General features: G+C 41.9%; 1 protein-coding gene and 2 long non-coding RNA genes across 4 annotated transcripts in view; 1 reads left to right on the forward strand and 2 right to left on the reverse strand.

Moving 5' to 3' along the window:
• Nucleotides 1–11,437: 11,437 nt before the first annotated feature.
• Nucleotides 11,438–12,105, reverse strand: LOC147373950 (uncharacterized). Its single transcript, XR_015163169.1, has 2 exons — nt 11,930–12,105; nt 11,438–11,814 (listed from the first exon to the last, which is right to left on the reverse strand). It is a non-coding gene; the product is annotated as an uncharacterized LOC147373950 (long non-coding RNA).
• A 905-nt stretch (nt 12,106–13,010) lies between these two features.
• Nucleotides 13,011–25,384, forward strand: LOC147373951 (uncharacterized). The gene is made up of 2 exons (XR_015163170.1): nt 13,011–13,248; nt 24,488–25,384. It is a non-coding gene; the product is annotated as an uncharacterized LOC147373951 (long non-coding RNA).
• Nucleotides 22,565–27,636, reverse strand: part of AMPH (amphiphysin) — a 215,109-nt gene continuing 210,037 nt past the window's right edge. For both annotated transcript variants that reach the window (XM_086398398.1, XM_086398397.1), the window contains exon 21: nt 22,565–23,787. In XM_086398398.1, the coding sequence (XP_086254524.1) occupies nt 23,680–23,787 (108 nt within the window). In that variant the 3' untranslated portion in view covers nt 22,565–23,679. The remainder of the gene's footprint in view (nt 23,788–27,636) is intronic.

Raw genomic sequence — 27,636 nt, forward strand, 5'->3', positions numbered from 1 at the left:
TCTGGCAGCACTGAACTCTTTTATCTTTTCCTTGTCTTTAAAACTTTTGATATCTCCATCATATCTGAATGAAAGCTTTTTCTAGATGGAGTGTTTTTAGTTGTAGCTTTTTTCCTTTAATTATTTTAAATATATCATGTCACTCTCTTCTTGCCTATAGATTTTCTCCTGAAATGTCAGCTGAGAGCATTATGGGTTCAGACACTAATAAACCAGAGGAAGGATTCCACAATGATGCTTGCTGGCACCAGTTCCCCAAAACGGCCACTGCCAGAGTCTGTGTCCTGTGGGCCCACTCCACTTGCTTCCTGCCTCTCTGGGAGGCTCACTGACATCAGCAGGTGACTCTGACCCAGGCTTCTTCCATATTACTGTGGCTGCCCTGTAAGATTCTGTGTGCAGTCTGTGTGAATGGGGTGTCTATATCCCACAGACCTCTGACTCTCCCAAAAGTAAGCCCTGCCAGCCTTCAAAGCCAAACATTATGGGGTCTGGTCATTCTAGTGCAGGACCCCCAGTCTGGGGAGCTCTATGTGGGGCTTGGTACTTGTGTTTCTTGGGGAGAATCTCTGCAATTGCTATTTTCCTCCTGTATGTGGGTCACTTATCCTGGCTTATGAGTCTTGTTTATACTGCTCCTTAACCCCTTCTATCCATCTTGCTGTAGTTTCTTCTTTATATCTTTATTTGTAGAAGGTCTTTTTTGATAATCTTTGGGTCTTTCTCATCAACAGTTTCTCTGTAAATGGTTATAATATTGCTGTGCCCATGAGAGGAAGTGAAAACCCAGGATTTTCCTACTCTGCCATCTTCTTTGATCATTCTTTTTAACCTAGACTCGTTTTCATGCCTTAGGACCAGGAAGTTTCATACAGTTAATTTATTTAAAACCCATTTCTTGTCCACATGATTCTATGAACTTACTACCTCCTAACTAGGAGCACATAAAGGTAATTTTTATTTATTAAAAAAAGACACATCCCCATGCAGAATTGGAAAAAGGAATTCTCCTGAGGCTAACATAGTTTGATGCTCTGGGTAAAGGGAAGCTGGCATGGGTTGGGATTCCAAATCTCTAGGCACCTTGAGTAGAGGTCAGTGGTAGAACATGTATAGGCTACTACTCTGCACATGTGTGAGATGTGGGAGCATCATTGTTGTGTATAATTGATGTATCTCCTCATTTTGACATTGAAAGAAGGCACTAATTACCAATGTAAAATAGTTTCCACTGTTTTAGAATGGTTCCTTGCAGGTTAGTTTAGTCCCTTTGAGTACATTCTTTATCTTTTTTGTTTTTTTCTCATCCTTCCTCTCATCCCCCAGATGGCTTCACTACACACAGGAGTGTGAATTCTTACAGTCATCCTCCCATCCCCCTTGTGTTCTCATCAGCTTCTAGCTCTTTGCCCTGCTGGTCTCTGGGATTTGGTCTCTTCCTCTGAATTGGCTGGTGTAAGAATCAGAACTTAACCTACCACTGTTGATTCTACATCCTACATTGCTTAAAATTACACAATCTTGTTCAGTTCAGTTCAGTCGCTCAGTCGTGTCCGACTCTTTGTGACCCCATTAATCACAGCACGCCAGGCCTCCCTGTCCATCACCAACTCCCAGAGTTCACTCAGACTCATGTCCATCGAGTCAGTGATGCCATCCAGCCATCTCATCCTCTGTCATCCCTTCTCCTCCTGCCCCCAATCCCTCCCAGCATCAGGGTCTTTTCCAATGAGTCAGTTCTTCACATCAGGTGGCCAAAGTATTGGAGTTTCAGCTTTAGCATCAGTCCTTCCAATGAACACCCAGGACTGATCTCCCTTAGGATGGACTGGTTGGATCTCCTTGCAGTCCAAGGGACTCTCAAGAGTCTTCTCCAACACCACAGTTCAAAAGCATCAATTCTTCGGCTCTCAGCCTTCTTCACAGTCCAACTCTCACATCCATACATGACCACTGGAAAAACCATAGCCTTGACTAGACGGACCTTTGTTGGCAAAGTAATGTCTCTGCTTTTGAATATGCTATCTAGGTTGGTCATAACTTTCCTTCCAAGGAGTAAGCGTCTTTAAATTTCATGGCTGCAGTCACCATCTGCAGTGATTTTGGAGCTCCCAAAAATAAAGTCTGACACTGTTTCCACTGTTTCCCCATCTATTTCCCATGAAGTGATGGGACCGGATGCCATGATCTTCGTTTTCTGAATGTTGAGCTTTAAGCCAACTTTTTCACTCTCCACTTTCACTTTCATCAAGAGGCTTTTGAGTTCCTCTTCACTTTCTGCCATAAGAGTGGTGTCATCTGCATATCTGAGGTTATTGATATTTCTCCTGGCAATCTTGATTCCAGCTTGTGCTTCCTCCAGCCCAGCGTTTCTTATGATGTACTCTGCATATAAGTTAAATAAGCAGGGTGACAATATACAGCCTCGACGTACTCCTTTTCCTATTTGGAACCAGTCTGTTGTTCCATGTTCAGTTCTTTTCTTGTATATCAATTGTATCTCAATAAATCTGGGAAAAATAGGCAAAATAAAAGAAGCAAAAGGGAGCTTGTTCTGGACACAACCGCTGTCACCTTCCATGGGTGGCAAATCTCATGGGTTAGTTTCAGTAGAAGAAGGACTACAGGTAACTACATGATTCATTTAGGAAAATAAAAATATGCTGATTATAAATTTCTAAAACATTATCGTCATTGCATATTATTCTGATTGTTTATTTAAGTCCAAACATGGAGTTTGGAGCCTTCATTATGTATCCCATGTATGATATTTCTTGGTAAATTAAATTCACAAAACACAGAAGATAGATGATTTTCTTAGACTTCTGTTCTCCACTAGGGAGAAGGGTCCTAGAGAAGAGTGTACAGAAACAGAACTCTTTAAGAGGTGCCCCAATGACCTTCAAGCCATGACTTCTTGAGTGGCTACTCATTATGTCCAGAGCAGGCTCCCCTAGGTAGGGCAAAAGGTCTGGGTCAACCCATATTTGCTCACAAATGCCAAAGTATATCTTTATACAGTTAACAAACACTAAGGGGATTCACAGTGGCCCAATAGTGCAATTGAAGCAGCATAGACTATTTGTTTGGACTGATAACTGCCCTCACTAAGCATAAATCCCTTCTTCCATGAAACACACTTATTTGCAGAGTTTTTCTTAATGATAATCATGTGAGCTTCTGAACATGTATGATAAATTATCTAGCAGCCAGTGGGAGCTAAATGGTTATCAGGTCCATTATGTTCATTGTCAGTACCTTTGGCCCAAATTCTTCACAATGACTGAAAATCTCTGGAAAATTAAATGATGCACCTTGCCTTCTTTCTCTCTGAGATAATCAGGCCATTTCAACACTCATAGTCTCTAAATAGGAATCCACATCAACAGGAAATGGTGTCAAAGTAGACATTTCAGGGCACAGTTACTAACATCTGGAGGGGTACAGTCGATAGCCATCAGACTCCCTTTGCTCTTTTCTTTGATATGAGGTATAGACCTGAGAAGCACAGGAAATGCTGCAGGCTGAGGCTGAGGTTTAGTCAGGGCTGAGGTCTGGACTCAGGACCAAGGCTGCTCCACGTTGGGAAGGATGTGGTCACAGTCATGATAAGGGCTGTTTGTGCTCATTTTCTTGTCTCTAATGGTACTCTAAGGTTCCCAGGGGCTATTATATTAGGTCTTCATTTCATCTTCTTCTGTGAATTTTACAAACTCTATGGTTACAGTTCTTTAATCATAACCGACCCTGAACACGTTTTTTTTTTTTTAAGTAAATAGCTGATCTTCAAACTCCTGATTTGGTATCAGCATTTGTGTGTATATGGAAAGTTATATCTGGATACTCTACAGTGAAAACATATGTTCCTTCCTGCTATTAAATTACATATTTTCCTTTGCTTCCATTGGAATAGCATTTCCAACAAAAAGCAAAATAATCAAGAAATAAAAGATTACTTTTTCTTTGCTGGCATGGGTAACTCTGTTGTCAATCAACTATACTTTTATTGAAGTAAGTATAGTTGATTTACAATATTATGTTATCCTCAGGTGTACAATGTAGCGATTCAGTATTTTTATGGATTATACTCCATTTAAAGTTATTACAAAACAATAGTTCTATTTCTCTGTGCATTTGCTTATTTATTTTGTACACAGTAGTTTGTGTCTCTTAAACCTATACCTATCTCTTGCCCCTCCCCACTTCCCTCTTCACACTGGTAAACACTGGCTTGTTCTCTATACTGAGAATCTTGCTATTGTTATATTCTTTTGTTTTACTTTTCAGATTCTACATATAAGTGATAACATAAAGTATTTCTCTTTCTCTGTCTGACTTATTTCACTGGAAGTTACTTAAAAAAAAAAAATGTTAGTCACTCAGTTGTGTCCAATTCTTTGTGACCCCATGAACTGTAACCTGCCTGGCTCCTCTGTCCATGGAATTTTCCAGGCAAGAATACTGGAATGGGTTGCTGTTTCTTCCTCCAAGGGATCTTCTTGACCCAGGGATCAAACCTGGGTCTCCTGCAGTGCAGGAAAATTCTTCACCATCTGAGACACCAGGAAAAAAATCCTAACCAAATCTAATAAATAGAGAAACAAATGTGCATACTCAGAGCAATATTCATAGATGAATATTTGTACTCATACATCCTGTCTACACAGGCTGAGTGCCCAAAAAGGATGAGGAGCAGGTAGAAAAGAGGAACAGGAGGAGGAGGAAACAGCCTCCCAGGGTTTTAGTAAAGGAAACACATTCCTCCACGGGGTTAATCAGTATAAAAAGAATGTCCTCCTACACCTTCATCTTTTGGCTCCTGGACTTAAACCTTCTGGCTATGAGTTAGATGTCACTGTATTTGGTCACTGGAGGAGAATGCAGTCAATCCAAGGTCACTGTCATGGAGGGAACCCTGATCTCACTCTTCTCCCACTTTCCAGTCTCGCAAACAACAACCAGAAATAAGACCATTAGTCTATTCATGAAGGTCTGACTTGTAAGGCATAAAGGAGAGTTAAGAGAAATGGAGAGTCAATCTGAAAGAGCAAAAAGAAGAAATCAAACAGATGTTCAAATAAGTGGGTTACCTTTACCCCCAGATAAGTAATACAGGTTGAAGAGTAGGAAGAAGGCCTCACCAAGCGTGTTTCATTTCACTTTCCAAAAAGCCACTAAGATCCCGTCCTTAACAGAACAGGATGTACCCCTGCTCCTTCAGTAAGAAAACAGGAAACCAGACAGGTGCTGAGAGAGTATCATTGAATTCTGTACTTTCTAACTGATAAACTTAATAGAGAGGAAGATGTGTTGTTTCCCCCCCCACCCCTCTCCACCCCCCCACCTCAGGGCTTCAAAATCCTAGTGCCCGAGGGAGGAATGCTTTGGTCAGGTGACACAGTCTTCATTTCTTTGAACTTCACATTCCATCTGGGCCAAAATTAAATGGAAATCAGCGAGCGAAGGTGCCCATTAGTGGACTCCATAGGGGTTAGTCTCCTGCATCAAGAGCAGGTTGGAGAAATGTGAAGAGTGGAAGTTGAGGAGAAAACAGAAAACCTTCGACAGAGTCCATCCTTTTTGCCCCTTAGTATCCCCTCATATCCTTGAACTGGCTGAGAAATCCATGCCCCAAAGAAGGGCACTCACAGAGTCAAAGCTGAAAGTCTATCTTCTCCGGGCTCTCCAGGTGAAGATCACGTGAGGCTGATTTTCTGGCAACTTTCTGTGAGAGGTAGAGGGTCACGTTCTCAGGCAATAGGAGTGCCAGCAACCTTGCAGACTGAAACACCTCTGTGCAGTGAAGTGTACAGTTCTTGCTCATCACTGCATCTGGACAAAACAGAAGTAAAGAAAGCAAGAATGTTGTTGTGAAAGGTTATCGCTGAACCACGAAAGATGGCAGGATTCTTGGCCTCCAGAGGAGAATTCAATCTGGAGCCAGAGACAAGGCTTGATCGCTCAGAGCTTTTGTGTAATAAAGTGTTTTTTTTTTTTTTTTAATTTTATTTTTAAACTTTACAATATTAGTTTTGCCAAATATCGAAATGAATCCACCACAGGTATACCTGTGTTCCCCATCCTGAACCCTCCTCCCTCCTCCTCCCCATACCCTCCCTCTGGGTCATCCCAGTGCACCAGCCCCAAGCATCCAGTATCGTGCATCGAACCTGGACTGGCGACTCGTTTCATACATGATATTATACATGTTTCACTGCTATTCTCCCAAATCTTATTAAAGTATAAAAGAGATAGAGAAAGCTTCTGACATAGACATCAGAAGGGGGCAGAAAGAATACCAGCCTGCTAGTTTTTAGCTGGATGTTATATAGTTACTAGCAGTCTGTTAATGAAAGAAAGGAATGTCTAAAAACTCAGAGAATGGCACCAGGCCCCTCACCCACAAGATGCATTTTGAGATAATCTTGGCACCAGTCATCTGGGCCATAAAATGACTGACTGGAGTCTTGTATAAAGGCAGATTACCATACAAATAGTTCCGTTTACATGAATTAGGAGAACAATGTATGAGGATAACATACTGGTTTGTCAAGTCAGTTCTGAGCCTTTACGTGGAACCCACTTGAAGACAGAGTTTAGGGTAAATGCATAGTATATTAACATACCTTAAGACAAACATTTCCATAAGAAAAATGTATTGGTTAGCTCAAAATTTGAGAAAAGTTAAGTTCAGGTGGAACCAGGTGTCATTATGGCAACACAGTATCTTAAGAGAAACCTCTTTTTAAATTTGTATAGAGAAGGAGAAAAAATATATCACTACTTTGTTTCCTCCTGCCACTTAAGAGAGAGATTAAAAAAAAAATGTCTGACATTTGCAGCCAATTTCCTCCATCTGGAGACCCCTGGCCTTCCTGCCTGTTCCCTCTCAGTAGCATAGGGTTAATAAGACTGCATGGAATTCTCTGGTGGTCAAGTGGTTAAGACTCCTTGCTTTCAGTGCTGAGGGCCTGAGTTGGATCCCTGGTCAGGAAACTAAGGTCTTACAAGCTGCTGCTGCTGCTGCTAAATCGCTTCAGTCGTGTCCAACTCTGCCACCCCATAGACGGCAGCCCACCAGGCTCCCCCATCCCTGGGATTCTCCAGGCAAGAACACTGGAGTGGGTTGCCATTTCCTTCTCCAATGCATGAAAGGGAAAAGTGAAAGTGAAGTTGCTCAGTCGTGTCCGACTCTTAGCGACCCCATGGACTGCAGCCTACCAGGCTCCTCCGTCCATGGGATTTTCCAGGCAAGAGTACTGGAGTGGGGTGCCATTGCCTTCTCCGAAGGTCTTACAAGCTACACGGCCAAAAAAAAAAAAAAAAAAGACTGCATATTTTTGGCACTATCTGTACATTACAGTGTCTATAGTAAGGGGAAGAAAAGACATTTAAGCCCAATAAGCCACCCTGAGCATTAACATGGTCTCTCACTTGCCAGATAGGCTCACTGTAAATCAGGAGAGAAAATAAGATTTTATTTTGTAAAGAACCAAAAGCTGCTGGAGGAGGGGGGATAAAAAGTGGTCAAGACAGAGCCTTTCTAACCATCAATTTTTACATGTTGTCTCCAAGTGCTCAGTAGTTTCTGAAGTATTTTTAATATTATGAAATATGAGAATTTTTCTTAAAAATAAATTCTGAGCTAAAATTCAAAAGTAATAAAAGTTTTCTATTAGACCATATAGGAGCCACAGTAGTGACATAGAAAACAAGTATCCACGATCCCAAACTCCAGACATGATCACGACAAAGCTGTGCCCTTTCGTCTGCCTTGGGCTGATTCTCCAAACCCATTCTCAGGGTTGAAAGTAAAGTCACTCAAGTCAAAAAAGTCAATATGGATTTCCAGGTGGACCTAGCAATTTGCAGAATTGTGATTTTTCCAACTTGACTCTTAGGGAACACACATCACTTTTCCCACAGTGTTAGTATGTGTGAGGAGTTGGTAATACATGATATGTTACAAAAAATACTGATTTTTAAGGTTTTCCTAGACTTTTGCTGCTCTTCAGTTGCTAGTTGTGTCTGACTCTTTGTGACCCCATAGACTGTAGCACATCAGGCTCCCCTGTCCTTCACTATCTCCCGCAGTTTGCTCAAATTCATGCCCATTGAGTCAGTGATGCTATATAACCATTTCATCCTCTGCCGTCCCCTTCTCCTTTCCCAGCATCAGGGTCTTTTCCAGTGAGTCAGATCTTTGCATCAAGTGGCCAAAGTACTGGTACTTCAGTTTCACCATCAGTCCTTTCAGTGAACATTCAGGGTTGATTTCCTTTAGGACTGGCTGGTTTGATCTCCTTGCAGTCCAAGGGATTCTCAAGAGTCTTCTCCAGCACCACAATTTGAAATTATTAGTTCTTCAGCTCTCACATTCAGCATTAATTAGATAATACTACATTGGTTCTACTACTTACAGTCACTGTGAATCACCCGCTTCTGGTATAAGAAGAAGTTAAATCAAAATCATCAGGAGATTTCATGTATCCATCTATAGAAAATCCCCATCCACCCATTAGGTAATGCAACTGCTGCTGCTAAGTCGCTTCAGTCATGTCCGACTCTGTGCGACCCCAGAGACGGCAGCCCACCAGGCTCCCCTGTCCCTGGGCTTCTCCAGGCAAGAACTCTGGAGTGGGTTGCCATTTCCTTCTCCAATGCATGAAAGTGGTAATGCAAACACCTCAATGATAATGGAAATATAGACCTCATTTCAACAGACATTAATTGAGCCACTTCTGTCTTCGGTACTGTTCATCCTTATAAAGTGCTTTCGGTGTTCTATGGATCAGGCTGGTTTGCCTCTGGCTGGTTTGCCTTTGATATGTGTGGCCAGTGTCCTTAGTGAAGCTCACATTGGTCTAGAGAAGAGCAGGAGGCGTAAGTGACTCCACATATAGACTTGTGCCCCCTACCCACATAGGGCTTGTTGGCCTATGAGCAAGCCGCTGTTATTCTCACCTGTGTGCACCCTTTATCGAAACTGATTTGGGATGGCTTCTCATGGGATTTTCTTTGTATCTAGCTAATCTATCTTTAAACTGTAGGTCAGCCGCACTATGACCAACGTGGTGCTAAGCCCTAGGTACAAAGCCCTGGCGGGGGGTGGTGGGGGTGGTGGTGTGTGTTCCTGTAGATGCTCTACAAGGACAGCTATTCTACAGGTGAGGAAATAGACTATAGCAGGGATCCACTTAAATGTCAGAGCCCAGGTCAGACCTAGGTCTCTCTAATACAAGAGACCAAAGTCTTCACCACCTGGCTAGGCCTTTTGTGTAGACAAATAATTGTATTCTATTGAAAAATCAGAAAACATAAGAGCTATTTGAGAAAACAAACCTAAGAATTATTTATCCTTCAATTCTTTTAACCAGAGCAAGTCTACTTTCATCGTTTTACCTAAGTAAAATCAAATTGGAAGAAGACAAAGATCTTATTTGTTTTGTCACAGCTAAAGAACACAAATTATAAACCATGAGCTGAGCTAGAAGTTACCGGAATTCCTGAGAGATTTATAACCGTGAGAAGTATTAATATTTAATTTGAGGACTCTCATTTCACTGGGGACTGGCAGCCCAGTGGCAGAGAGGGGTGCTACAGCAATGACCTCCAGATCTGACAGGACATATGACATTCTCAGTGTCTGCTGTGCACAATGCCTGGCTCAGAGTGTCAGTCAAACACGTACTGTGGGATAGGTGGAATCTTCAGTAGTTCAGAAAATGAACTACTCCCCACACTCCAATCCAAAGTAAACTTTGACTTGAACTCAGTAAGTAGCAGCATCTATAAGTTTTGTGCAAAATCAAATATTGCCATTCCAGGCATGTGTTTGATATATTTATCCTTGTAGTCAGCCCTGCTTGTGGCTAGATCATCATGTGTTTGTTACATTTTAGCTTCCAGGCTGAATAAGTAACATTTAATCTAATATGGCAGAAAGTGAAGAGGAACTAAAAAGCCTCTTGATGAAAGTGAAAGAGGAGAGTGAAAAAGTTGCCTTAAAACTCAACATTCAGAAAACTAAGATCATGGTATCTGGTCCCATCACTTCATGGGAAATAGATGGGGAAACACTGGAAACAGTGTCAGACTTTATTTTGGGGGGCTCCAAAATCACTGCAGATGGTGACTGCAGCCATGAATTTAAAAGACACTTACTCCTTGGAAGGAAAGTTATGACCAACCTAGATAGCATATTCAAAAGCAGAGACATCACTTTGCCAACAAAGGTCCGTCTAGTCATGGCTATGGTTTTTCCAGTGGTCACGTATGGATGTGAGAGTTGGACTGTGAAGAAAGCTGAGCGCCAAAGAATTGATGCTCTTGAACTGTGGTGTTGGAGAAGACTCTTGAGAGTCCCTTGGACTGCAAGGAGATCCAACCAGTCCATTCTGAAGGAGATCAGCCCTGGGATTTCTTTGGAAGGAATGATGCTAAAGCTGAAACTCCAGTACTTTGGCCACCTCATTCGAAGAGTTGACTTATTGGAAAGTACCCTGATACTGGGAGGGATTGGGGGCAGGAGGAGAAGGGGACGACAGAGGATGAGATGGCTGGATGGCATAACCGACTTGATGGACATGAGTTTGAGTGAACTCCGGGAGTTGCTGATGGACAGGGAGGCCTGGTGTGCTGCATTTCATGGGGTCGCAAAGAGTCAGACACGACTGAGCGACTGAACTGAACTGAATCTAATATCTACAATTTTAATCAAAGGAGATAAGTGGATGAGAAAAAAAGTGTAATGACATACAAATCATACAAAAGATGTCACATGGACTTCCCTGGTGGTCCAGTGGTTAAGGCTCTACACTTTCATTGCAGACAGGTTTGATCCTTAGTCAGGGAACTAAGATCCCACATTCCATGTGGTGCAGCCAAAAATTAATTAATTAAATTTAAAAAGGAGTCACAGATAGTATGGTCTATATATCTTGGCAGAAAATAAAACAGTGTGTTGTGGAGGTTGACTCAGATGAATAAACATGGGTGCCCTGGGAAAGCCTGTTGGAGAGCAAGACGATTCCTGAAAACAGGATCCTGGTTATTTGCAGGTACTTCTTTTTTTTTAATTTATTTTTTAATTGGAGGAAAATTGTTTTTCAATGTTGTGATGGTTTCTGCCATACAACTGTGCAAATCAGCCATAATTATACACATGTATACATAATTATACATATATAAATACATATATACATTACATATATGTATAATTGTATACATGAACCTCCTTCCCCTCCCCCCACCCCCCCCCACCCCTTAGATCATCACAAAGCATCTGGCTGGGCTCCCTGTGTTATATAGCACAAAGCTTCCTCTTTGAGAAAATGTGGGATTTAGCAACTTCACAGAGTCACCCACATAAAAGTTTACCTAGAAAACTGCACAGAAGCATACAGGTGGTAACTGTGGTTTCCTAACTCACGATAGTGAATGAAAACCCAAGGATCATTTATTGAATGGCGTGACTGTAATGTCTTCTACCGTGCACATCCCAGAGGGCACAGTAATAGGTGGCAGAGTCTTGTTCCCCTGCACTGTAAACAGTGAGGGTCGATGTAGAAGTTGCGGGTATCATATCTGCCTCAAACTTGCTCAACAGAATGCCTGATTCCGTTTTGATGGTGTTGTTAGAGAAAATGTGTAGCAGGCGCTGTATGGCTTAACTGGGTCTTTCTTGATACCAATATACAGATGTGGTAGAAATTGTTACACCGGACACCATGCACTCCAGGCGGGCTGTTCTAGACAGCTTTTTGGTACTGGAAATTTGAGGTTGTTCTAGATGACCTGTACAATACACACACACTGGGGGGAGAAAAAAAAAAGAGGAGAATAAATAAACCAGAAAGTTGGAGTTTTTTTAAGGGACAAAATTTAGAGAATATTGGTCAAAGGAAATTGGGGGAAAAGAACAACCTACAAGCCCTGAGGACAATCAGAGTTAACATCTGGAACAGTGACAGCATGTCTGCATTAACAGTGTTGTCCTTCAGGACAGTCTGCAAGCATTGCTAAAAATGGTTTAACACCATTAGGGCTTGGCTGAGTCCATCAAGTCAGACTTCCCATTGGTGTGTGTGAACATGACTCTTGCTTTATTGTGAAGGAGTGTCTTCACCACACACTAGCACATCCTTTCCATATGAAGACAGTAAGTAGTTCAAGGACTTCCAGCTTAGTATAGACCACACAGATGGCCACCTTAGAAATCGGATAGGAATCGTTTTCCAAACTTGATTTATGAATCTGCCATTAGGCACAAGACATTATGCTAAGTTCTTTGGGTGTAATAAAGACGCAACAGAAACAGAGCGGGACCCTATGGTCCTTGTCACCCCAAGTCCTCTGCCTGCCTTTGGTCTGAAAAAACCTTAGCAAAAGAATAAATTTAATTATGGAAATAAACATGCAGACACAAAGAAAAAGAAAGGAGACCAAATAATAGTTCGGTCATTAAGCATAGTCAAGGGCATTTAGTTCCTTCTCAAGGGCTATAGGTAATATTCTGAGCCCTATCCTGTGAGCTCTTATAGAGACTGAAATCCCCAACAGCTGGAGAAGTTAATCACCTGATGACCAGACTGTAACTGAATTGATCCTGTAGCTGAAGATTAACTGTACCTAAAACAATCAAGAAGACGCTGGTCAGATCACTGATGACCGATTGTAAGATGACAGGGCTGACTGTGCTCTTTCGGCATGTAGCCTCCCTCTGTCTATGAAAGCTCTTGCTCCTTGATTGTCAGGTGGGCTGGGGGATTGGCCTTTGGACAGGTATTCTCCCTTCCCACTCCTCACCCCTGTTTTTCAGCATCCAAAACAAAACGAAAATTTCTCTCCATCAACCTTGTTTCTTTATCGGTTAGAAGCAGCGGGACTCCTCTTTTGGTTACACAATGACAGAACATCTGACTATGGAGAGCTGTCTAATGGGGAGATGGGGTGACTTAATGCTATGATCTTAATATTTATTCTCTCTTTTCTCCCACTGTCTTTCACAGAAGAAATTCTCCGTAACTCCAGAGTGTTGTCAGGTCAGAGTTGGTGGGGGAAAAAGGAGGATAATCTGGCCTGGGTTCTGCATCACTGGGCTCATCAAGAACTCCTGTAACCATCTTCGGTTCATCAATATGCTTACATCTGCTCAGTTACCCACATACCTACACCATATGCTACTCACTGACCACTTCGGGGTCTTAAGACTCCATTCCAGTTTGTTTGCTTCAATTTAAATTTCAGGTTTGTGTCTTCCCTCTTGGCTACCTGAACAATATATCTCTACCAAATCCCAGTATCTCTTCTGTGAAACAAAACTTCCCCTCTCTGGATTCCTGAGTTTCCTTTCAGTCTTTTTCTTTCTCTATGCCTTGGGTTAGAGGCATTTCATCTGTTTAGTGTGTTTTTAAGAAATTAAGGGTTTAGTCTCTGGATTCTTTGAAGATTTCATTTTAAAGTGACAGGCTCTGATGGGTTCAGAGGAAAAGAGGTGAAGCTGCTGGATCATACTGAATCCACGTGGCTGTCAGCCTTCCCAACTTCCTTGTCAAAGTGAATGACCCAGTAACAGGGCTCTGCTTGGGGCTTGGCTCTCTGGACAGACAGCAGTGTAATCCCATAAACAGTGAGCTGAGGGAAAATGGTCCTTCTTAGGATGGAAGCACCAAAAGGGGATGTTTGGAGAGTCTGACATGAGACCCTGTGATTCTGTGAGGCTATATTGCTTTGGAAAAGATAGAATGACTGCTGGAGTCCAAAATCTGCCACTTGAAGGATATGTGTCCTTGGGCAAGTCATTGCAAATGAGAATAACGATGCTTACTCTGGATACATTATTCATCCTGTGCCAGGGACTATGACAGACTGTTTGGGTTTAAATAAATACTATCTAAGTTGGTCTTAAGTACGATTTAATTCTTATACCATTTTAATCCTTGTAATAATACTTCAAATTGGTTATATTCAATCACATTTGATGATGAAAGAGTCAGAATGTTAAAGAGTTTTGTCTTCTCAGGGTCATTTAAGAAGAAGGTAATGGAGCCTGGATTCAAACCCAAGTCTAACAAATTACAAAACCCATGCCACCATCTATTCAATAAATAAATAAACATATGTGATTTCTTTTTAAATTATAATACGCAAGAGACCACGAGGAAAATCTCAGAAAGATTATAGAAATTTAAGAATAGCCTTCACACACCAGTGCACAATGAACATAAGATATACCTGAGGAACCCACGTTCATTAATGTGATGGACCTCAAAAAGTAAAAGAAATTTCTTTTAGCACTTTTGTGTTAATACCTGATGGCCCTTTTAAAAGACTAATTTTCTTAAGGTCATAACAGAAATCACTGATCCATTAAATGACAACAAATACCGTTTTTGAATGTGAAACATTGTACATATTTATCCCTTCTTTGCAAGTATAAAGATGGTGTTATTTATGCCCAATATGCAGATGAAACAGAGGCTTAGGGAGGTGAAGTAACTTACTTGAGGTTGCCTAGGGAATAAAAACACACCAAGAATTTGAGCCAAGTCAGCCAGTCTCCAGACCCTGCGCCCGAAGAAACCTGCTTGGCAGTTTGTGATTCAGGAATTAATTTCTCTCCTCACTGGACTGTTTCATGTTAATGCAAATTGTGATGTTGCTGTACATCTGATTTGCTTTCAATTCATGCTTCCTGCTTACAAAGTTCAGTATTTGATGGATTCACTTATACTAACCTCTAGCGCCCCCTCCTGGCCATGAGAGGTTTGTCACACAAGTTGGAGTCTCCTGCCTTGTAACCCCAGAAAGTGATTAATAGCAAAAGACTCGGTGTCTGAATGAAAGGGCCCTGAAATGCAGGGCAGGAAACTTGTTTTTCCAATTGTTTTCCCCATGTTTCCAGCCCATTTCTCCAGCCTCGAAATGAGGAGAGAGGGTGATGTTTTTGGTCTCGTCTGGTTCCAATGATTTGTGATTCTGAACTGAATTAACACTCTGGATATTGAAATAACAGGTCAGGCAGGATGAAAAATAGTGAAGCTTATCACTTTGGTTTTGATCCCATAATAATGCACATTGCTTGCTTCCTCTTGACTTAGTACGGCTCTAGAAAATTATTCTGAGTAGTTTAAGTGTGATGTGAGGGTATTTATAGCCAGTGACTCTGTTACCCAGCCTGACTCCTACCCTACGCACTTCCTCCAGCAAACTCATTCTAGGCCAGTGCAAAGGAAATGTTCAAACATCGCACCTAGAGAAGGTGCAAACATTGACGCTTGGAGAGAGTCCTTGTGCACACATACATGCATACACATAGACACACAGGTACGTGTGCTCAACTACAGTACATACATAAGGTACACAGATAAAGTACATACATAAAGCTGAATCGTGCTGATTCGCCTAGGTACTTGGTTCTGGCTCTGTCAGGAAACTAAAAGTGAAGACTTTTAGTAAATCTAAATATGCATAAAAATAGAATTCTCTTGGGGATATTCAGATTTTTTTTTTTTTTTTGCCATCTGTCTGTACCACTCACATTCTTCAACTTTATTTTTAATTTTAATGTGTTTTTTGGAAGGAAAGTTATGACCAACCTAGACAGCATATTTAAAAACAGAGACATTACTTTGCCAACAAAGGTCCATCTAGCCAAGGCTATGGTTTTTCCAAGAGTCACGTATGGATGTGAGAGTTGGACTAAAGAAAGCTGAGCACCAAAGAACTGATGCTTTTGAACTGTGGTGTTGGAGAAGACTCTTGAGAGTCCCTTGGACTGCAAGAAGATCCAACCAGTCCATCCTAAAGAAGATCAGTCCTGAGTGTTCATTGGAAGGACCGATGTTGAAGCTGAAACTCCAATACTTTGGTCACTTGAAGTGAAGAGCTGACTCATTTGAGAAGACCCTGATGCTGGGAAAGATTGAGGGCAGGAGCAGAAGGGGATGACAAAGGATGAGATGGTTGAATGGCATCACTGACTCAAATGGACATGAGTTTGGGTAAACTCCGGGAGTTGGTGATGGACAGGGAGGTATGGCGTGCTGCAGTCCATGGGGTCACAGAGTCAGACATAACTGAGCAACTGAACTGAACTGAACTGAATATTTTCTGGTTTTTAAAAACCAAAAAGATTATCAACAACATACTTCGTATGCCTGTCTCTGAGAAACATAGTAGTTAACTATGGTTTGGAAAGTAGCTTGGCTAAAAACTATCTTCTTATACTTTTTCTCACTTTCAAACCCCTGAGCTCCCAAGGCTTGCGCCTGACTCCAGTGTATGTTTCTAAATGCAGGAGTGTCCTCCTTCTGGATTTGCTTTCATCACCATGTAGGAGAGCATTGCCTTGAAGGGGAAATCAACTTCATGACTAGCGCACAATGCCAGGGCCAGCTAGATGTCAATTAGCAGCCAGTGAACACAAATTTTCTCTGAAGAAGGAAAAAAGCCACACTTTCCTCAACCAATAAAGAAAATGAACAAATTGCCTTTGAGTTACCCTGACCTTAATTTACCAGTTGAAGCCACTCTTGAAACTGAGGGGGAAAAAAAAAAAAGAAATTGAGGGGAGACAGGTTGTTGAAAATTAAGCTCGAATATGAGGTTTTGATGGTTTATCTTGGAATTAGCATTCTCTGAGTGCCTCCATGGTATGTATTTTCTGATTGCTTTTTGCTTATTTTTTAGCCTTAGTTCTCATTTGTGTGTGTGTATGTGTGTGTGGTATTTCTCATTAGCACCATTAATTTGTACTAGTCATGTTACTTAGTTTTTCGTATTTGTTATTTACTTTATTCTTTTTCCTCCCCTTCTTCCCTTATTCGAGTTCCTCCATAAGATGCTCAATCTGTTTGATGATTTCCTTTGAGCTTATGTATCTGTGAAAACTAGAGTATCGTTTATGAATAATGTATTTTTGCACTGATATAAATGGCACAGCAACCTTACCTGCCTGTGTTTGTACATCTGTCTGCCCACCTGGCTTACTGTTCACAGCTTTCAGCCACTGTGCTGTGTTCATCCATCCCCCAGCGACTGGCGCGTCACCTGCTGCCCCCTCCTGGCCACTCACGGTTTTGCAGTGACTGACAGAGGCTCTCTTAAGTCAGTGTCAGTAATTCCACCGGTAACCCCAGGGTTGGTGGTCCCAGGAAATATACATACACATGTTCTCTACATAACACCAGTGCCATGTTAACTGATGCTTTAATTTTTACCAACATGTTGGCTACCAAGCAGGATCTGATTGCTGCTGCTGCTGCTGCTAAGTCGCTTCAGTCGTGTCCGACTCTGTGCGACCCCATAGACGGCGGCCCACCGGGCTCCCCCGTCCCTGGGATTCTCCAGGCAAGAACACTGGAGTGGGTTGCCATTTCCTTCTCCAATGCATGAAAGGGAAAAGTGAAAGTGAAGTCGCTCAGTCGTGTCCGACTCTCAGCGACCCCATGGTCTGCAGCCTACCAGGCTCCTCCGTCCGTGGGATTTTCCAGGCAAGAGTACTGGAGTGGGGTGCCATTGCCTTCTCCAAGGATCTGATTAGTCTATGAGATTATTAGCACTAATCTGATTATTAGGAAGCTGAAGTTTTCTTTTTATGCCTGGTACTTGAGTGTCGCCTTCAGAGCTTTGCCAATTCAAGTCGTTTAGACAGAGCAAAAAGAAGGGTGGCTAGAGAGGGGCAAAGCCTCTGTTGGAGCTAAGCTGCCAAGGCAATTGTCTGGCCCTGCCATTCGCTGTCTGTGTGACTTTGAAGTTTCTTTATATCACTCACTGTACCTTAGCCTTCTTATTTACAAAAAGAAAAAACAGCAACTACTTCACAGATTAGTGAAGATTAAATGAATTAATACTTGCAGAACACTTAGGAGGGTGTCTGGCAAATAACAGACATGCAATAAATATTAGCTATTATATAGTAATAGATGTTATATTATTATACTGTATGTTATTATAGAATAATAGTATATTATTATACTTAATATGACTATTTCCAGTGATTTATGGGCTTCTCTGGTGGCTCAGATGGTAAAGCGTCTGACTGCAATGCGGGAGACCTGGGTTCGATCCCTGGGTCGGGAAGATCCCCTGGAGAAGGAAATGGCAATCCACTCCAGCACTCTTGCCTGGAAAATCCCATGGATGGAGGAGCCTGATAGGCTACAGTCTGTGGGGTCGCAAAGAGTTGGAGACGACTGAGCGACTTCACTTCACTTCATAAATATTGTAAATATAATGATAAAAAACATAATTAAGTTACTAAAATTAGACTATACTGTCACTATTATTAGTTACTTGACATGAATGAGTTTATGTGTTCTAGATATTCCTTTATGAGTTTCAGCTATCACAAATATTTTCAGCAAATCTATCATCTGTCTACTAATTTTGCTCAAGCATCTTTCCTTAAATATTCTCAATTTCGTAGTTCAAACTGCTTGGGGCATATACTTTGGGAACTTTGAAACCTTGTTTAAGAAAACTTCTCCCTCTGCAGTCTCTCAAAATCATTCTATAGTTTCTTCTTACATATAAGTTTAGGTTGGGGATTGGAGTTTGTGGATTTTTCTGAATTAATCCATCACTCAATCTCTCGTTCCTTTGCTCGGTGCAATTGTATATAATGTCCTGGCGTGGACTTGGAATACAGAGAACATTGGTAGATAGTTTATCAGTTAGTGGGAGAAGCAAAGAACTAAATGATAATCCATTTTACACTAAATTCAATGAGTCAAATGGGTGCAGACAGAGAAGACTGGTGAGAAAGTTTTGTGCGGGAGGTGGGACTCAGACTGTGCCGGGAGGGAAGAGGGCATTACAGAGGCAGACCAGAGTGGGAGGTGTTTCAGGAGGAGGAAGCAATGGGGTGAGCAAGGTGTAGTGTAGAGGCGCAGTGAGAGGACGGGATGGACCAGTGAGGAGGAGCCTCGGACAGAAGCAGAAGACAAGCATTGGTGAAGATGTGGAGAGCTTTGAAAGCCAAGCAGAGGCATGGGATTTTGATGTGCTATACAATAGTAATCATCGTTTGTGTGTGTGCCAGGGAGGCGGGTGGGGAGGAGAGATAAGAATGGGAGAGGAGTGCTAATCCTTTGACATCAGTATAGATGAGATGGTCTAGGGATAAACTAGGAAGAAGGGAAGGAAGGAGACAGGAGACGGTGGGATGACAGGCATCCAAAGAGTCTTCCTTGGCCGAGATGAGGACCACTCCCAGAAAGGGTCTGTATATGTGCTCAGTTGCATTCGACTCTGCCATGCCATTTACTGTAGCCCACCAGGCTGCTTTGTCTGTGGAATTTTCCAGGCAAGAATACCGGATCCAGTGGTCATTTCCTACTCCAGGGGAATTTTCCTGACCCGGGATAGAACCCACATCTCTTATGCCTCCTGCATTGGCATGAGGGCTCTTTACCATTAGCACCATCTGCCCAGATAGTGTACCAGGGATTAAAGCACAAGGTCACAGGACATTTGAGGGAACAAAAGCAGGTGCTTGGAATTTGAAAAATTAATGGCAGAAGTGAGCACCCATGTTTCCAGGCCTGGGACTCAAGAAAGGGACCCCTTAGGGTTGGGCTGCAGCACGGTTTCAAGAGCTAAGACCTTGAGGGCAAGATCTTAGTCAACAGGGTCCAGTGCACAGTAACGGACACTTAGCAAGAGCTTGACAAAAGTTTAATGAATAGATGAACATGTGGACTTGGGAGCAGTAATTGAATCCTTGAAGAGAACGTCCCCTGGATTTTGGGCACACAGACCTGGGAGGGAAACTGATGCTCCCTGCCTCCATCCCACCCCAGCACCCACTAGAAGAAGCAAGAAAAATTAGTAAAGGTGACAGAGGAGGAACAGAGAGGTGGGAAAACAGGAAAATGAGTATCTTGGAATCTTGCAGAGAGTTTGGAGAAGTTTGGCGGCATTATCAGATGTCACAAAAATTACCTAGTGGTCACTGGTGGAATTTTGGACAAGGACACTGAGCCTAATGATATTTATTACCAGGGGAGGGTGTGAGGGCATAGACCATCCCCAGGGGTGAATGGGTGCTACAGACCAGGCCTCCCTGCTCTGGTTTTTGTGGCATTAAAAGGCATCAGGAGGTGCCTCCCCAGGGCAAAGGGCAGACACACCCATGGTCATAGGGGAGGGGGAATATGTCCATGACCTGGACCCAACCTATACAAATAAGGCAACTTGAGTGTTGGACCTGAGACCCCAGGGGACTGGGAATTAGCTAGATTTTAAGAAAACCTTGAAAGCTTCAAGGTACCTGGTCTACCTCTCAATTTGCATAAAATTAAAGGGTGTGTCTCAATTACCTTTTCAAGGGTAATCTTAAAGCATTCTTAAATGATAACCAATGAGCCACTTACTATGGATGGCATCTTAAAGCAATCTTATGTGTGCTAAATTGCTTTAGTCCTGCCTGACTCTTTGTGACCACTTCATATGGACTGTAACCCGCCAGGTTCCTCTGTCCATGGGATTTTCCAGGCAAGAATATTGGAGTGGGTTGCCATTTCCTCCTCCAGGGGGGTCTTCCTGACCCAGAGATCAAACCCAGCTCCTGTGTCTCCTGCACTGCAGGAGGATTCTTTATTGGCTGAGCCATAGGGGAAGCCCAAAGCAATCTTAAATGATAACCAGGGAGCCACTTACTATTGGTATGGAATATTAAGCTTATTCTAGCACACTGTATTCAGGAATTTTATATATATATATATATATATATATATATATATATAGTATCAAACCTGTGCTGTGTGCCTTGAGGAAGACTGCTCTGAACAACCAGGGTTCTTCTTGTCCTGACTCTGCGTGATGGGGTCAAGAATGAATAGAGCCACATGGCTCTGATTTCAAAGTTTGCAAGGAGGTCACTGGTCATAGTCTTCTCCACACAGCTACCAACATCTGGTGCCTTTTATCCGAGCCCTAAGGTGAGGCTACATCTTCCTGGGAAGACGGTAGTTACACCACCACCCAAGGAAACTGTGTGACCAGCTTATGTCCAAGGTCTGGCCCATGACGTTCATAAGGCCTTTAGTTAGGTTCCAAGTAAAAACCAGAAGGCAGCGTGGTTCAGGTACTCTTCTGAATAGAGTAGTAGAGTCCTAGCAGGGCAAATCAGTCTGTTTCCCAGGCTTTGAGGTGTTCATGAAGTTTGTATGACATAAAGCACAGAGTTTCAGTCATCTTTAAATTCATTGATTTCTTAAAATTGCTGCAGTTTCCCAAAGTTTTTTTTTCAATGGATCATCAGAATGGGTCATGGGGCCATGCTTGGATTTTTCTAAATAGCCTGAGTTTTGGCTTTTTTTTTTTTTAGGCTTTTTTATGTGGTAAAAAAGAGCTCAGAATTCTGAAACCGCATACTCTTTCTGTGGCAGCTTGTGGATGTGGGGGTCTGGCTCACTCAAAAGCTGTCCTGGCTTTGTCAGAAACAGCTGGCCAAGGTGGAGGCAGTGTAACAGCATGGTACATGAAGCCTTCCCCATCCCAGGGGCCTGAGTGATGCTAAAATATTTTTCAAATTCCAAATTGCCAAAGTGCTTAGCCTTGCAAACTATATACATCACTCAATCTATATGTAGTATAAGCAGGACTTTCAGAAAGATATATGTTTAATAAGAACTACAAGCATCCTTATCTGACTTTTTGAAGGTTCTCTGTACTATCTGAAGGCCTGAATCCTACTGGGTCTGTAAGAGAAATCTTAAAAGATGAAGAAGAGGCTAGGCCATTTGTGGCGATCCAGATTCACTGGATGAGCCCCTGGAACAATCTTAGGTCAAGAATAGCTATTTCTTGGGACGTCCCCAGTGGTTCAGTGATTAAGACCCCACCTTCCAATGCAAGGGATGTGGGCTTGACCCCTGGTAGGGGAACTAAGATCCCATGTGCAAGGTGCAACCAAAAGTTTTTTAAAAATAATAAGCAAAACTTATTTAAAAAATAACAGCTATTTTTCTATTAACACTTAAACATCCACTAAGTGTCCAAGTCGGTAATCCACCATGAGACACAAAATCATGAACCACTAATACATACCAAATTTAAAAGTCAAGTAACATGCATTCTTGATCAGCTTATATTGTGTACAATTACAGGGCAGAAAAGAATAAAAGGGTTTTGTTTTCAGAATTCTCTCCTATAAATGTCTAGTGAATTGACTTTTCTATATCATCTATTTTTGTATGTACCTACAAACATAAACATGTCCGAAAGAAAAGTGACCAAAAGATGAGGCTGGTGTGAGAAGAAACTGCTGAGTATGGAGGTCGTCAGATTTCTGTGATACACACTCTTTGCAGCCACAGTCGGCACAGGGCCTCCATCGGCAGCTGTTATTTGTGCTGTAGTGATTGCTGGGCAGCAAGGACCTCCAAGTGGCCAGCAATGACTGGGATGAAGGAGTGAATGGAAGGGAGACGGGCTGCGAAGCACAACCCAGAGGAAGGAGCACATTTCTGCACAAATAACAACTCAACATCGACTGTTTCAAGTCATGCATCCAAATGAAACAAGCTTCCCAAAACAAATGAGTCATCAGAAGGAATTAAGGTCATTGCTGGAGATTACCCAAGGTTTATTTGGAATGACACAGCACTGAAAACAGAATCATTACAGATGACTTGTGGATACAGCATACATTACCTATATCTTATTTTTGGACAATCGGTGAAGATGAGTTGCATAAATAGAAAGAGGTGGAAATTAGGAGCTTTTGGAAATAGTGTTCTTTGGGGGTTGATTTCAATGCTCCATCAGCTGGCCAATCTCAAAAAGGCAGAAATTAAGACAATCGAGCTGCTCATCCCAACTCACCTATCTCCAGCCACAGTGGCCATTCAGAGCGCCAGACTGCTTTCTCCAAAGAGGAGGCACCTCTGACGGGCTATGAGTCATTGCATTCTGAAAAATGCACATTCCCAACACAGATACTGTTGACTCCTTTGGCAATGGGATGGCTGATTTTTGCCCAGAGGCAAAACTGCAACTGCAATGCCAGACAGAATAAGAGCAGTGCATGAATCAATGACGCTTAAGAGACTAAGAGCTATAATGGAAAGGAGAGAGTGCAGCTATGTATATGTAGCCTTGTGCATACACATAGATTCAGAAGTGATGGGAACTAGCTCGTGTGACTGTGTGTCCATGGATATCTACAGAGAGGGAGGTGTGTTGGAAAAGAACAGTGACAACTTTTGCAGCAGTTTCGTTTTGAACACAGTAAACGTGAAAGGGAGAGCACGTGCTCACACCTGCGTAGGGGAATACGATAATCTCACATTACAGGGTAATTCATCATGTCTTCGGCAGGGCAGCCACTCAATACCACATACTTGGTGCAGAGAAATTAAGGTTCTGGTCTGGAGGAAGCTATTTTAGAATTGGTGGGAGGGGGTCGAGTACACGAGTCTCCACAGCTCGGACAAAGCACAAACAAACCTGGTAGCAAGAACATGGGAACCAGTGAGGACTCTTCCCTCAATTTACTTTTTGCTTTCTCTGACATTTGTTTGCACACATGCTCCACTGAGACAGCCTTCCAAGCTTTGTCTGGAATCGGTCTGTCAATCATTAAGAGTGTCATAGCAAAAGTGAACTCTTCAGGTTTCCACAAAGGTTTAAAAACCCAGTAATCAGGCTCTTTCTACAATATATTTGGCCCTAATCCAGGCGCCGGGTGAAATTCTCTGGAAAGAGGCCTTTGTAGGTGGCGAGGTCTCTGAACTGAAGCCAGTCTGATTCCTTCACTCCTACCAGCCAGCCTGCATCCTGCAAGACAAAGACAGGGCTTTTAGAGTCCAACTATAGTAATCCCCTTACATATGAACCTTCAGTTTACGAACTTTCAAAGATGAGAACGTGTGTTCCATCAACTTCAGGCGTGAGTAAAACTGCAGCTTGCCCTCTGTCTCCTACTGCTAACGATCCTTCAGCTCTACCATCTCCCACCTCCTCTCTCTCCTACAGTCAATAACTCTTTATGCTTGTTCACTCGATGCCAGCACCACTAGGCTAGCTGTTGTACTGTACTTACTGTACTTTTCAAGGTATCATGCTGTAAGATTTTAAATATTTTCTTTATATCTTGTTTGTTTTTTATGTATTGTGTGAAAAGTATTATGAATTTATTACACTACAATACTATACAGCCAATTATGTTAGTCAGGCACCTAGGTTAACTTTGTTGGACTTACAAACAACTTAGATTTAAGAATGTGCTCTTGGAATGGAACTTGTTTATAGGTAGGGGACTTATTGTACTGGAAAAATCTACATTGCCAATGATTAATAAAATAATGGGTTTATTAAGTATTGTGGTCCTGTACAAGGATATCACAGTACCTGTAAACTTGTGTGCTGAGCTCAGGGATAAAGCTTGTCCCTAGTAAGTTGTCAGTTTAAGAAAAATAGAATAAAATTTGAAATTATTTATTTTATATATATAGTTAATTGAAGGTTAATGTTGCAGATGGTGACTGCAGTCATGAAATTAAAAGACGCTTGCTCCTTGAAAGAAAAGCTATGACAGACCTAAACAGCATATTAAGAAGCAGAGACAATACTTTGCCAACAAAGATCCATGTAGTAAAAGCTGTGGTTTTTCTAGTAGTCATGTATGGATGTGAGAGTTGGACCATAAATGAAGGTTGAGCACTGAAGAATTGATGCTTTTGAACTGTGGTGTTCGAGAAGACTCTTGAGAGTCCCTAGAACTGCAAGGAGATCAAACCAATCAATCCTAAAGGCAATCAGTCCTGAATACTTATTGGAGGGACTTATGCTGAAGTGATGCTCCAATACTTTGGCCACCTGATGCAAAGAGCCAACTCACTGCAAAAGACCTTGATGCTGGAAAAGACTGAAGGCAGGAGGAGAAAGGGACGACAGAGGATGAGATGGCTGGATGGCATCACTGACTCAATGGACATGAGTTTGAGCAAGCCGTGGGAGATGGTGAAGGACAGGGAAGCCTGGCGTGTTTGCAGTCCATGGGGTCGCAAAGAGTTGGCCCAACTGAGAGACTGAACAACAACAAATGTTAATATTATAATTTTGTACAAAGTGTAGTTAATTGATGCTAACTGGATTGTAACAAATTCTTAAAGAAGAGGAAAGAATTAATTTATGCAAAGAGAGGGACACCGTGTGAAAACATCATGCACAGGACCATTTCCCGTCCTGTGGATCACAGTGAAAGAAAGGCTTAGAGACCCCTGGGTTGGAATATAGTGCTGAGAAGACCATGCGAGGTCTTCTACTTCAGCCTCAACCACTTGCTTATAAGGAAGAACTCTGTCTGCCCACTCACACATGTAACTGAAATAAACCACCATATACAGGACTTAAGCAGACACCAACAGCTTGGTACGTGTTGCCTGGTATCACCATTGTGTTTGTTGCCACTGTTCTTTTTTGAGTTTATATAAATGACAGAGCAGTTTGACGTCATGACATTTGTGCTGGAAATAGTCATAGTCTTTGTAAATTATTCCTTATAAACATTTGTCTATCGTATAGGTGTGCCCTCACAAAAATGAAGACAGTTAGCCACAGACAATTTAAAGAACCCGTCTGTGCATGGCCACAGCGTATGGTAGATGAAATGTGAAATGAGAAATGGAGGCTGACATCTGCCTTCAGCCTTCCGGAGACAAGCAGAGTCTACGTGGGGAAAGCTGAGCTGAAGGAACAGTTTCAAACATACAGATCATAGGATGTGAAACCAGTGGGAAATGACTGTCTTTATTATGTTAACCAATACAGGAAAAAGATCCCACTTAAAATGAAGGATAGCCAGATTTCATCGGAACCAATCCCCAGTAGAGTTCAAGTACATCAGATAAAATGAGGTCTCATAAAATTAAATAAAGGAGCTGAATACATTTCCTTTGATATAATCTAAGACCATAAATTGATGCTGCTATACGGACAAGAAATATAAGCATTTAGACAGGCCAATTTTTGATGACAGAAAAAAAAGTAACAGAAAAAATGATTTGATAAAATAACTGATAATATCCTAGCTGATGAGGAAAAGTGTCCTCTATAAAATTATGATATTATATATGTGAAGGACAAAGGTATACTTAGAGTAAAAGATGATAACTAAATATTTTCTAAACCTCTGGTAAACATACAAAAGGTCATATTTTCCCCTTAAGTGTCTACATTTGACTTTATTTACAGTGAGTGAAAAATCCAATGAAGCCAAGTGGAGTCATGGGTTTTAAAATAGTTTCAATAAAGACAAACATAAAAGGCTGGCATAAACCCATAATCAAGATATATTCCAACTCATAGATTTTGAAATGCAACTTATAAAGTGAAGCATCATAGTTAATATCAATCTTTAGCTGAGAAAAATATAGAAAAGTAAATTTTAAATGCTTAAAATATGTGGTAGACTGAAGATTTCCAGTTTTGGTTGTGGCAAAATAGCTGGTATCCAACAAACACTATTGCATAGAACACAACTATATTTATAGTTGTAGATACATGTGCATACATAAATGGAACTATTTTTATATAAAAATGACTGCTACAAAATATAAGTTTATATATTAGAGGGCTTCCCTGGAGGCTCAGATGGTAAAGAATCTGCCTGTAATGCAGGAGACCTGCGTTTGATCTCTGGGTTGAGAAAGTCCCCTGGAGGAGGGCATGGCAACCCACTCCAGTATTCTTGCCTGGAAAATTCTATGGACAGAGGAGCCTGGTGGGCTACAGTCCATAGGGTTGCAGAGAGTTGGACATGAGTCAAGTGACTTAGCAGGTATACATATCAACTATGTGAAGGCATTGAAAATGAACAAAAGCAGGCAGACATTGAAAGTGAACATGTTAGTTGCTCAGTCATGTCTGATTCTTTGCAACCCCATGGACTGCAGCCCACCTGGCTCTTCTGTCCATGGAATTCTCCAGGCAAGAATACTGGAGTGGGTTGCCATGCCCTTCTCCAGGCAATCTTGCCAACCCAGGAATAGAACTTGGGTCTCCTACATTGCAGGCAGATTCTTTACCATTTATGAGCCACCAGTGCAGAAATTGGGTGATATTTAATCCCTGAAACCACACTGGGTTAGAGCTGTTAACAAGGTTTTTCCTGAGGGTTAACCTCAGTCTGTGTGATGCAGGGCATTCAGAGGATAGAGTTTACGGTTGCCAGAGGAGCTGTACTTTTATGGAGAATATCTTGAAAGAGGGGAGTACACAGAGGGAACCTCAAATATACAGAAAACTTCTTTACTGGAATCCTGAGCTGCAACCCAAGCTGTAAATGCATAAGGGCTTCTCTAGGAGCCTGGGGGAAAGGAACGGCAGGAAGGCAACAACAGCTAAGTAGAAATTTCAGCACTGGCAGTGCAGAGGAGGCAGAATTTTAAGTTCAGATCCCACAAAGCTAGTGGGCTTGATAATTCTTCAGGATTTCTACTGAAATCCCAAAGGAGAATGTCTGAGAGGTAGAGACATCTCTCAGGACTAAGAACTTAGCCTGAGAGTAAAAAGACTAAAACAAACTTCCATGAATTCAAGGTATTTATCTACTCATTTAAATGCCTGTTAAAAAGAAACAATTTTCAGAGGTAGAAGACAGAATTGAGACTCTACAATGCAACA

Source organism: Bos grunniens, chromosome 4 (genome assembly GCF_055505025.1).
Source record: "Bos grunniens cultivar Pamir isolate PY7600 chromosome 4, Bosgru_T2T1.0, whole genome shotgun sequence".
NCBI lineage: Eukaryota > Metazoa > Chordata > Mammalia > Artiodactyla > Bovidae > Bos > Bos grunniens.